Source organism: Anolis sagrei, chromosome 7 (genome assembly GCF_037176765.1).
Source record: "Anolis sagrei isolate rAnoSag1 chromosome 7, rAnoSag1.mat, whole genome shotgun sequence".
NCBI lineage: Eukaryota > Metazoa > Chordata > Lepidosauria > Squamata > Dactyloidae > Anolis > Anolis sagrei.
In genome coordinates, this window is record NC_090027.1 from 43,985,774 (window position 1) to 43,998,435 (window position 12,662).

Sequence of the window (12,662 nt, forward strand, 5' to 3'; positions counted from 1 at the left end):
TCCATTGCATTTGCACACATATGAGACCTGGAAGAAGAAGACCCAGATGTTTTGATGTTTTGCCATCCTTGTGGGAGGCTTCTCTTACATCAGCTGGAGCTGACAGAGGGAGCTCATCCGCACTCTCCCCAAATTCAAACCTTCAATCCTGCTGGCACAAGGGTTTAACCCATTGCGTTTACGAGACCTGGAAGAAGGAAGAAGCCCAGATGTTTTGCCATCCTTGTGGGAAGCTTCTCTTATGTCAGCTGGAGCTGACAGAGGGAGCTCATCCACATTGTCCCAGGATTCAAACCTTCAGTCCTGCAGTCATAAGGGTTTAACCCATTGCATTTACGAGACCTGGAAGAAGAAGCAACCCAGATGTTTTGCAATCCTTGTGGGAGGCTTCTCTTAAGTCAGCTGGAGCTGACAGAGGGAACTCAACCACGCTCTCCCTGGATTCGAACCTTCAGTCCTGCCGGCACAAGGGTTTAACCCACTGGAGTCTCCTACTTTCAAACTAGGAATGCTAGAATGCCAAAGGCGGACCTTTTGCAAACGACGTGATTGTGCTAATTAACATAGCTTGGTGCATTTGCATATTGTGTTGCATTTGCATTGATTCCTTGACCCTGCCCCCTAAGGAGGAGGGGGGTGCAGAGAAGGCTCCTTCCTCTCCTGTGCGTTGGGGTTGCCTTGACCCTCTTTTTCCCTTTTCCAGACCTTCCGCTGCGACCTCTCCACCGACAGCGTCCAGTTCCCCATCTCGGTCACTCAGCAGAGTCCGGCCGCTGTTTCCATGGACACCTACCAGGTCATTCTGGCTGTGTTTCGGGCCCAGGTAACGGAGGAGTGGGTCAAGGGCGGCTTAGGGGTCTCCCTCCTGTTTTTCCCATCTCTGGTCCCGCCTTTGGTTAGTTTCTCTGCCTCGTTATGCATTCTGATTGGATAATTACTCTATCCTGTTGCTGTCGGCTTGCAGTTAGATCAGTGTTTTGGACTTCAACTCCCACAGTTCCTGACAGAGAGATAAATAGATAGGGATGGATGCATGTAAGGATAGTAATGTTGACCATGGTGACGCGGAATATCAGGAGACTAAGTAACATGGATGAAACTCTCGGAGTTTTGGAGTTCGATGCCATCTGTATGCAGATGACATCCAACTCTAGCAATCAGATGCGAAGGAGGCTATCCAGGTCCTGAACCGGTGCTTGGCAGCTGTAACGGTCTGGATGAGGGCAAGCAAATCGAAGTTGAATCTAGACAAGACAGAGGTCTTCCTGGTCAGTCGCAAGGCCAAATAGGGTATAGGGTCACAACTTGTGCTGAACAGACATGTGCCTTTCATCTCAAGAACAGACAAGCATCCCGAGCTCTGAAGATCACCTGGGAAGGAAGGAATCCCACTGGAGCACTGCAGCGCACCCAAATACCTGGGAGTCACTCTGGACCGTGCTCTGACCTACAAGAAGCACTGCCTGAACTTCAAGCAACAAGTGGGCGCAAGAAACAATATCATACGAAAGCTGACTGGCACAACCTGGGGGTCACAACCAGATACAATGAAGACATCTGCCCTTGCACTGTGCTACTCTGCTGCTGAGTATGCATGCCCAGTGTGGAACACATCTCACCACGCTAAAACAGGGGATGTGGCTCTTAATGAGACATGCCACATTATCATGGGGTGTCTGCGCCCTAAACCACTGGAGAAATTACACTGCTTAGCTGATATTGCACCACCTGACATCCGCCGGGAAGGAGCAGCCAATAGTGAAAGGACCAAGGCAGAGACATCTCCAGCGCATCCCCTGTTTGGGTATCAGCCAGCACGTCAACGACTTAAATCTAGAAATAGTTTTCTAAGATCTACAGAGACACTCGCTGGAACACCTCAGCAAGCGAGAGTCCAAAAGTGGCAGGCTCAAACCCAGAACCTCAATCAATGGCTGATACCAAATGAGAGACTCCCCCCTGGGCACACAGAAGACTGGGCAACTTGGAAGGCGCTGAACAGACTGCACTCTGGCACCACGAGAAGCAGAGCCAACCTCAAGAAATGGGGCTACAGAGTGGAATCCTCGACATGCGAGTGCAGAGAAGAGCAGACCACTGACCACCTGCTGCAATGCACCCTGAGCCCTGCCACATGCACAATGGAGGACCTTCTTACCATGGACCACCAGAGGCCAGATACTGGTCAAAGGACATTTAATCAACTACCAAGCTTGCAAACTTCGTGTTTTGTTTGTTTGTTTATTTGTTGAAAATGCAGTACAACTGTTTGGTTTGCTCCTGACATGATAAATAAATATAGCAGACCATACTTGTTGTCCTATTGTCTAGTAGCTTCATCCATGTCACATTGTTTCCTGATATTCCGTGTGACCGTAGTGCTCGCCAGGTCAGGTCATGGGGAACCCAATCAAACACTTTCTCAAGGTCAAGGAATCCAAAGTGCAGTGGTTCCTTCTTTTCCCGGTGTTTTTCCATGAGCATCCGGACAGCATGTTTTGCATTTATTGTGCCACACCCCTTGAGAAAACCACAAACAAAACACCTGGAGGGAGGGGCAAAGTGGGCCCGTCGTGCCTGAGTCAGGTGCAAGAGAGACGGACGTTCCCTGGGAATCCCAACTGACGCCGATGTGTTGGTCTTGTTTCTTTTCCGGATGCAGCTGGAGATCCGTTTGGAGGAAATCCAGGACGAGGGGCTGCTGGTCTCCTGGGCCTTTCAGGACCGCCCGGAGTTGGACATCTCGGTGACCCCGCGGATCACGTTGCACGAAGTGAGCAGAAAGGGAGAGGGGAAACTGTGAGGGATCCCCCAAAAATGGTAGTACTGAAAATCCTTTGCAATTTGCAGAGGCTTGTAGCAGAGCGTGCCTTTTTCTGTGCTCCTTGCCACGTTGCTAAGGCTCTGCCTTGTTTAGGTAGAGATGAATCAAAACTCCCAGTTTTAACAGTTTAATTAAAACAGCACTTACTTGCTGGCTGTTTTTATAGTCCAAAATATAAAACACAAAGATAGCAGCTAAAGAATAAACAAAAACTGATAGCAAAAATAGTTTGCAGTCAAAAGGGTCCAGTCCAGTGGTCAAATGCCGAGAGTTCAATAAACAAAATCATAGAATCATAGAATCAAAGAGTTGGAAGAGACCTCATGGGCCATCCAGTCCAACCCCATTCTGCCAAGAAGCAGGAATATTGCATTCAAATCACCCCTGACAGATGGCCATCCAGCCTCTGCTTAAAAGCTTCCAAAGAAGGAGCCTCCACCACACTCCAGGGCAGAGTTCCACTGCTGAACGGCTCTCACAGTCAGGAAGTTCTTCCTCATGTTCAGGTGGAATCTCCTCTCTTGTAGTTTGAAGCCATTGTTCCATTGCGTCCTAGTCTCCAAGGAAGCAGAAAACAAGCTTGCTCCCTCCTCCTCCCTGTGGCTTCCTCTCACATATTTATACATGGCTATCATATCTCCTCTCAGCCTTCTCTTCTTCAGGCTAAACATGCCCAGTTCCCTAAGCCGCTCCTCATAGGGCTTGTTCTCCAGACCCTTGATCATTTTGGTCGCCCTCCTCTGGACACATTCCAGCTTGTCAATATCACTCTTGAATTGTGGTGCCCAGAATTGGACACAGTATTCCAGATGTGGTCTAACCAAAGCAGAATAGAGGGGTAGCATTACTTCCTTAGATCTAGACACTATGCTCCTATTGATCCAGGGAGCAAGAGTCTATACCGTAGTCAAAAGCCAGTCCAAAGGTTCAAGGATTCCAAGATTACAGGAGACAGGTCAGGATACCAAAAATCCAACAGACCTTGGGGAAAAACCAGCAGCGTCCACCACCAAAATACAACAGATACTGTTCTCCCAAAGTCTCAAAGTTAGCTCCTTAAATCCAGTAACACCCACTTACAACCCATCTCCTGCACACCTCCACCCTTAATTGCTTTTACCTGTAAACTGTTACTTGCAAACTACTCAGCCCTTTAGAACCAAGACTTACATTAACCCTTCCATCACCAACTGCCAGGTCTACCGCCATCAACTATGGAACATATGACACTCAGTTATTGCTATCAGTTATTGTTTGATAACTGATATTTGGTATCAGTTATTGTTATTGCTAACAATAACTGATAGCAAAAATAGCTTCGTAGTCAAAAGGGTCCAGTCCAGTGGTCAAATGCCGAGAGTTCAATAAACAAAGTCCAGGGAGCAAGAGTCTATACCGTAGTCAAAAGCCAGTCCAAAGGTTCCAGGATTCCAAGATTACAGGAGACAGGTCAGGACACTCTGGGTGGATTAACACTGGTTCCTCAGTGAACCTACATTTCAGTTCTTCAAAAGCTTTTTGGCACTCTGCTGACCAATTTAGTTTCGCCCCCGGGGACCGCACTTTCACCGTTTCCCCCTTTCCCTTTGTTTTGAGCAGTTCAGTTAAGGGCAATGTTATCTGCGCAAAGTCCTCTATGAACCCCCGGTAGAAATTTGCAAATCCGAGGAATGATTGCAACTGTTTGCGCGTTTGGGGAGGGCTCCACCCCCTGACATCCTCCACTTTCGCCGGATCCATTGCTATCCCTCCCTTGGATATCCGGTACCCCAGGAAGTCTATCTGTTCCTTATTGAACTCACATTTTGATAGCTTTGCAAACAGTTTTGCCTCCCTCAATTTCTGGAGCACCTCTCTCACCAATTTGACATGAGATCGTCTATCCCGGGTAAACACAATTACATCATCCACAAAACAAAACACCCCGCGATACAATAAAGGGTGCAGCACCTCATTAATCATTTGCATAAATGCTGATCCAGAGCCTTTGAGCCCGAACGGACAAATTAAATATTCAAAGTGCCCCAGCGCACAGGCAAACGCCGTTTTCCATCTGTCCTCAGGCCTTATGCGCAACTTGTGATATGCTTCGATCAAGTCAATTTTCGTGAACACCCTTGCTTCTGACAACCTCGATAGCAAGTCCTTGGTTAGTGGCATGGGGTAGTTGTTGGTGGTACTCACTGCATTCAGCCCCCTATAGTCCACGCACAGTCTCAACGAACCGTCCTTTTTGTGCCTAAACAGCACTGGGGCTCCCAAGGGTGACTCGGATGGTCTTATAAACCCTCGGGCCAAGTTCTTTTCAATATATTTTCTCAGTTCCTCCATCTCCTTGACCGACATTGGGTACAATTTACTCCTAGGCAACTTAGCATCCTCATTGAGTTCAATCTTTACTTCGACCCTCCTAGGAGGGGGAAGCTGGTCCGCCTCCTTTTCGTCAAATACATCCTCAAAGTCTCTGTATTCAGGGGGAATTTCCTGCACCCCACCCGCCGTGTTTTCTTCCCCCTTGCAACATTTTCCTCTTTCTTCGCTCTGGAATGTTATGCTGCCTTCCCTCCAATTGATCTGTGGGTTGGCTTCCTTTAACCATGGCATCCCCAGTATTACATTGTAAGTAGCCATAGGGGATACGACAAAGGTTATGCTGCCTTCCCAGCTCCCCACTTTACATCTCACTTCTCCCACTTCAAACCGTGCCGGGGCCCCAGCCGCCACTGACCCATCTAGCTGCGAGAATGCTATGGGGCTCTGCAAGGGGTTTTTCTCACATTTCAGTTCATCTGCTAACTCTGGGGCCATAATGTTTCTTGAGCAGCCGCAATCCATGAGAGCTTTGCAGCTGGCCCACTTCCCCTCCCCTTCTAGCCTGATCGGGAATACTAGCATTCCTGGGCTGTGACTCACCAGATCTCCCACTGGGGCCCTAGAAGGGGGGCTCTCCTCCGCTCTCTTCCCTGCAGCCGGTTTGAACTTTGGGAAATGGGACTCTCCCCCTTTCCTTTGTCGGCATTCGGCAGCCCGATGACCCAGGCGACCGCATACATAACAGCAGCCCCTCTGCTCCTTGGGCCCTCCGGTTGGGGCTTTCCCGACCGTGCTTCTCTCCGTTCTCCGACTCTCCTCCTTTGCTCTCGTCTGCTGCGGCGCCGCTCCTTGATGCCTCTTGACCTGTGCCAAGGTCGTCTCGATGCGGCCGGCCAGCTCAATCCATCCACCTATCTCCTCCGGGTCGTCGCGATGAAGCGCCCAGGTCAAGATTTCCTTCCGCAGGCCCTCTTTGAAGATCTGGACTTTGGTGGTGTTGGACCACTCTGGGACCTTCTCCGCCCTCAACCGGAATTCCTCCACGTACTCAGATACGGAACGATGTCCTTGGGTTATCGTCTGCAGCTTTTCCCTCGCCCGGACCCTCTCGAGCGGATCCCTGAAGCGCGCCTCCATCGCAGCCAGGAATCGCCTTGTAGATCCCAAACATGGGTCGTGCCTGGCGTGGAGCTGGACGTACCACTCCGCTGCTCCCCCTCTCAGTGCTGCGCCCACTGCTCGCACTCTGCTTGCTTCCGATCCGAAGGTAAGGGCGTTATCTTCTAGATAACCCCTCACCATAGTCAGGAAGTATGCGAGGTTCCCGGCTTCTCCTCCGAACTCGATCCTCAGCTCCTCCCTCCTCGGTTGGTATGGAAGGAGCTGCCTTTCCCGGTTCTCCGCTCGCGGTGGCCCTCCCTGGAGCCCTCTCTGCTCCGGGGGCAATTCCTGACGCCCTGTGCCGCGCCCGGATCCGGCCGGGGGCACCAGGAACGTCTGCTGGGGCGCCAGTCCCCGGGGTCGTTCCTCCTCCTCATCGCTCTCCGCAGCAGCTCTCCAGCTCGTCTGTGTTTTAGGACGTGCCCCGGGTCCCCGGTCACTCCTCTCCCCCGCACTCCACATCGATTCCCCTCGGGGTGGTGGTTCCTCTAACAGGGGGGTCAGCCTCTCCATCACCTTTGACATCATCGCGAGGGTAGTCTCCATTGATGCCATCTTTTCCTCCAGGAAATCCAATCTCTGCGGGGAGGGGAACTCTAGCCCACTGCTTTCTCTCGTTGCTGCCCCTGCCCCCTTCACTCGCCTCTGTGTGACTCCGTTGGGCTGGGCATATGCAGTCGATGAAGCCAAGGCATTCACTCTCTCCAGCTCCTCTTCTGCATTTTCGAAAGGGGAGGCTGGTTCTCCCCCCTCCGTTGGATCTTCCTCCCGTTGCATAGGGGTACCTCACCACAGCCGTGGGATGGCACCGAAGAATCCTGGCTTAATGTAAGCTCACAGCAGCCGCTCCCAGAAAAGACACAGGACGCCAATCCGTAATCAATCAGGAAACTTTTACTACTGGATGCATATACACAATAAAAGCCAGGATTGGCACACGGACGCAAGTCCACCCTTATATACCCTCCCCCACATTCGAATCCCCTCTTCCCGCCTGACAAAGATCCCGCGCAATATTCCCCGCCAAACCACCAACGGCCCCTCCCAAGGCCACCAGCTGCAATTCCTTATCAGCTCTCCATGTCAGGAATCCGGTTTTTTGCGCCAACATCCAAGGCCAGGAAACCGAGTCCTGACAGTTCAGGATACCGAAAATCCAACAGACCTGGGGGAAAAAACCAGCAGCGTCCACCACCAAAATACAACATACTATTCTCCCAAAGTCTCAAAGTTAGCTCCTTAAATCCAGTAACACCCAGCTACAACCCATCTCCTGCACACCTCCACCCTTAATTGCTTTTACCTGTAAACTGTTACTTGCAAACTACTCAGCCCTTTAGAACCAAGACTTACATTAACCCTTCCATCACCAACTGCCAGGTCTACCACCATCAACTATGGAACATATGACACTCAGTTATTGCTATCAGTTATTGTTTGATAACTGATATTTGGTATCAGTTATTGTTATTGCTAACAATAACTGATAGCAAAAGTAGCTTCGTAGTCAAAAGGGTCCAGTCCAATGGTCAAATGCCGAGAGTTCAATAAACAAAGTCCAGGGAGCAAGAGTCTATACCGTAGTCAAAAGCCAGTCCAAAGGTTCCAGGATTCCAAGATTACAGGAGACAGTTCAGGATACCGAAAATCCAACAGACCTGGGGGAAAAAACCAGCAGCGTCCACCACCAAAATACAACATACTATTCTCCCAAAGTCTCAAAGTTAGCTCCTTAAATCCAGTAACACCCAGCTACAACCCATCTCCTGCACACCTCCACCCTTAATTGCTTTTACCTGTAAACTGTTACTTGCAAACTACTCAGCCCTTTAGAACCAAGACTTACATTAACCCTTCCATCACCAACTGCCAGGTCTACCACCATCAACTATGGAACATATGACACTCAGTTATTGCTATCAGTTATTGTTTGATAACTGATATTTGGTATCAGTTATTGTTATTGCTAACAATAACTGATAGCAAAAGTAGCTTCGTAGTCAAAAGGGTCCAGTCCAATGGTCAAATGCCGAGAGTTCAATAAACAAAGTCCAGGGAGCAAGAGTCTATACCGTAGTCAAAAGCCAGTCCAAAGGTTCCAGGATTCCAAGATTACAGGAGACAGGTCAGGACACTGAAAATCCAACAGACTTGGGGGGAAAACCAGCAGCATCCACCACCAAAATGCAACAGATAGTTTTCTCCCAAAGATAAGTCTCAAGATTAGCTCCTTAAATCCAGTAACACCCAGTTACAACTCATCTCCTGCACACCTCCACCCTTAATTTCTTGTCAAAAGGGTCCAGTCCAGTGGTCAAATGCCGAGAGTTCAATAAACAAAGTCCAGGGAGCAAGAGTCTATACCGTAGTCAAAAGCCAGTCCAAAGGTTCAAGGTTCCAGGATTCCAAAATTACAGGAGACAGGATACTGAAAATCCAACAGACCTGGGGGAAAAACCAGCAGCGTCCACCACCAAAATGCAACAGATACTGTTCTCCCAAAGATAAGTCTCAAAGTTAGCGCCTTAAATCCAGTAACACCCAGCTACAACCCAGCTCCTGCACACCTCCACCCCTTATTGCTTTTACCTGTAAACTGTTACTTGCAAACTACTCAGCCCTTTAGAACCAAGACTTACATTAACCCTTCCATCACCAACTGCTAGGTCTACCACCATCAACTATGGAACATATGACACTCAGTTATTGCTATCAGTTTTTGTTTGATAACTGATATTTGGTATCAGTTATTGTTATTGCTAACAATAACTGATAGCAAAAATAGCTTCGTAGTCAAAAGGGTCCAGTCCAATGGTCAAATGCCAAGAGTTCAATAAACAAAGTCCAGGGATCAAGAGTCTATACCGTAGTCAAAAGCCAGTCCAAAGGTTCAAGGTTCCAGGATTCCAAAATTACAGGAGACAGGATACCGAAAATCCAACAGACCTGGGGGAAAAAACCAGCAGCGTCCACCACCAAAATACAACATACTATTCTCCCAAAGTCTCAAAGTTAGCTCCTTAAATCCAGTAACACCCAGCTGCAACCCATCTCCTGCACACCTCCACCCTTAATTGCTTTTACCTGTAAACTGTTACTTACAAACTACTCAGTCCTTTAGAACCAAGACTTACATTAACCCTTCCATCACCAACTGTCAGGTCTACCACCACCAACCACCATCAACTATGGAACATATGACACTCCTCTGCTGCTGTTTTCTCCCTCATCCGAATCAAAAGCACGCTGGACCACTAAGGTCTTTCTCTCTCTCTCTCTCACCCTTGGAAGCTCATTATTTATTATTGTGACAGCTTATTTACAAACGACTTGCCGATCGGACAGTTGCAGCAGGAGATCAGTGGTAAAAGAGAAAGATCGACTGCATGGTCATTGCTTATAACAACAACAATAATAATAATAATAATAATCTTTATTTATACCCCGCCACCATCTCCCCGATGGGGACTTGGAGCGGCTTACACGGGGCTTTACATACTTACTTACTTTACTTACTTAGGCGATCCCTCGTAGTCTGAGGATGATGGTCCTCCAAGTTCGGTGTCCTGGGGGTGGGTTTGTAGGTGGCTGCAGAGCCCTATTCTTGATCTGCATGTTCTCCCACAGTGAGGACATTGGTTTCCAGGTGGAAGGTGGTCTCAGTCGGGGTTGGCTTGATGCGCCTTCCTCTTGGCACGTTTCTCTCTTTCGCCCTCCATTTGTGCCTCTTCAAGTTCTGCAGCACTGCTGGTCACAGCTGACCTCCAGCTGGAGCGCTCAAGGGCCAGGGCTTCCCAGTTCTCAGTGTCTGTGCCACAGTTTTGAAGTTCATCTTTCAATCTCTTTTCTTGCCCTCCAACATTCCATTTTCTTGAGTTCGGAGGAAAGCAACTGCTTTGGAAGACGGTGGTCGGGCATCCGGACAACGTGGCTGGTCCAGCGGAGTTGATGGCGGAGGACCATGGCTTCGATGCTGGTAGTCTTTGCTTCTTCCAGCACGCTGACACTTCCCCGCTTGTCTTCCCAAGAGATTTGCAGGATTTTCCAGAGGCAGCGCTGATGGAATCGTTCCAGGAGTTGCATGTGACCCCTGTAGACAGTCCACGTTTCACAGGCGTATAGCAGGGTTGGGGACAAGCCCGAACAACATATTGCATCAAGATAAAACCAAAACATAAACAACAAGCAACATCATCAAGATTACATAAAAAAATTCAATAACAAAAATATCGTTGCAATAAACAAAAAACACAGACATAGTAAACAGTGGGCGGTCCACAGGTACAGGATAAAATGTTAAAAACTATAATGAGATCAAAATAGGAGCTCATAAAGATACACAGGGATGTGAAACTAAACTTCCCATTTGGGGGCATGTATTCCAGTGAGTATTATTATTATTATTATTATTATTATTATCTTGAGTCATGACCCACAGACATGATGTTCAGGAGCAGGATTCAAAACGATCTTGACAGACTAGAGAGATGGGCCAAAACTAACAAAATGAAGTTCAACAGGGACAAATGCAAGATACTCCACTTTGGCAGGAAAAACGAAATGCAAAGAGACAGAATGGGGGACGAGGAGGCCTGGCTCGAGAGCAGGACGTGTGGAAAAGATCTTGGAGTCCTCGTGGGGAGGAAGGGGAACATGAGCCAGGAATGTGATGTGGCGGCAAAAAAATCCAATGGGATTTTGGTCTGCATCAAGAGGAGCCTAGTGTCTAGATCTAGGGAAGTCATGCTCCCCATGCTCTATTCCACCTTGGTTAGACCACACCTGGGATACTGTGTCCCATTCTGGGCACCACAATTCAAGAGAGATATTGACAAGCTGGAATGTGTCCAGAGGAGAGCGATTCAAATGATCAAGGGTCTGGAGAACAAGCCCTATGAGGAGCGGCTAAAGGAGCTGGGCATGTTTAGCCTGAAGAAGAGAAGGCTGAGAGGGGATATGATAGCCATGTGTAAATACGTGAGAGGAAGCCACAGGGAGGAGGAGGGAGCAAGCTTGTTTTCTGCTTCCTTGGAGACTAGGACGCAATGGAGCCATGGCTTCAAACTACAAGAGAGGAGATTCCATCTGAACACAAGGAAAAACTTCCTGTGAGAGCCGTTCAGCAGTGGAACTCTCTGCCCCGGAGTGTGGTGGAGGCTCCTTCTTTGGAGGCTTTTGAACAGAGGCTGGATGGCCATCTGTCAGGGGTGATTTGAATGCAATATTCCTGATTCTTGGCAGAATGGGGTTGGACTGGATGGCCCATGAGGTCTCTTCCAACTCTTTGATTTTATGATTCCTTGACCAGAGGTGTCGTCCTGGTCTGGCCTTTCTAGGCACTCACTCAGGCATCTTAATTAACCCTTTGATTGATTGATTATGTTAGAAGTGATTTGAGGATACAGATGTAATGTATTGTTTACTCTCAATCTCCTGCTGTGACTGTTCGTTCGGCCTGTAAGTGGTTTGCAAATAAGCTGTGACAATAATAGTGAGCCACCAAAGGTGGGATATGACTTCCACCATTCCATTAATGGAAACACACCTGGGGCTCCCCGGGCAGGCACAGAGCCTTTTAACCGGCCATCGCGCCCCATTCCCGGGACTTTTTGAGGAAGTGAGCCCCCCAACCGTGTTGACTTTTCTCTGGATGCTGCAGGACGATGACAGGAGAGTGGACCAGTCCATCATAAGGGACCTGATTGAGGACTCGGTCATCAGCACCCAGCCGGCCATGATGGTCAACCTGAAGGCCTGCATCACGGGGGGCAACCTGGTGAGCAGCAGCAGCAGGAGGAGGATATTATTTAGCATTAGTAGTAGTATTAGTTAGTACATTGTGTAACACGATTCTGTAATAATATTATTATTGTAAGTATTTATTATTATTAATTATTGCACTATGGAACATGATTCTGTAATAATATTATTACAGAATCAGGAAATAATTGTTCTATAATTCTGTAATAATATTATTTTAAGTATTTATTGTTATTAATATTAATTATTGCACTATGTAACACGATTCTGTAATAATGAATCATAGAATCATTGTTCTATGATTCTGTAATAATCATATTATTATTTTAAGTATTTATTATTATTAGTATTAATTGTTGCGCTATGGAACACGATTCTGTAATAATATTATTATCGAATCCTACAATAATTGTTCTATGATTCTGTAATAATAATCATATTATTTAAAGTATTTATTATTATTAGTATTAATTATTGCACTATGGAACACGATTATTACAGAATCAGAAAATCATTGTTCTAGGACTCTGTAATAAAAATATTATTATTTTAAGTATTTATTATTATTAATATTAATTATTGCACTGCTTTGTAACACGATTCT

General features: G+C 47.6%; 1 protein-coding gene across 1 annotated transcript in view; it reads left to right on the forward strand.

Annotated features, from left to right (window-relative positions):
- C2CD2L (C2CD2 like) overlaps positions 1-12,662 on the forward strand; it is a 49,798-nt gene that overhangs the window by 13,762 nt on the left and 23,374 nt on the right. Inside the window, exons 3-5 of the mRNA XM_067470837.1 lie at positions 704-823; positions 2,663-2,773; positions 11,958-12,074. Coding sequence (XP_067326938.1) covers positions 704-823; positions 2,663-2,773; positions 11,958-12,074 — 348 coding nt within the window. The remainder of the gene's footprint in view (positions 1-703; positions 824-2,662; positions 2,774-11,957; positions 12,075-12,662) is intronic.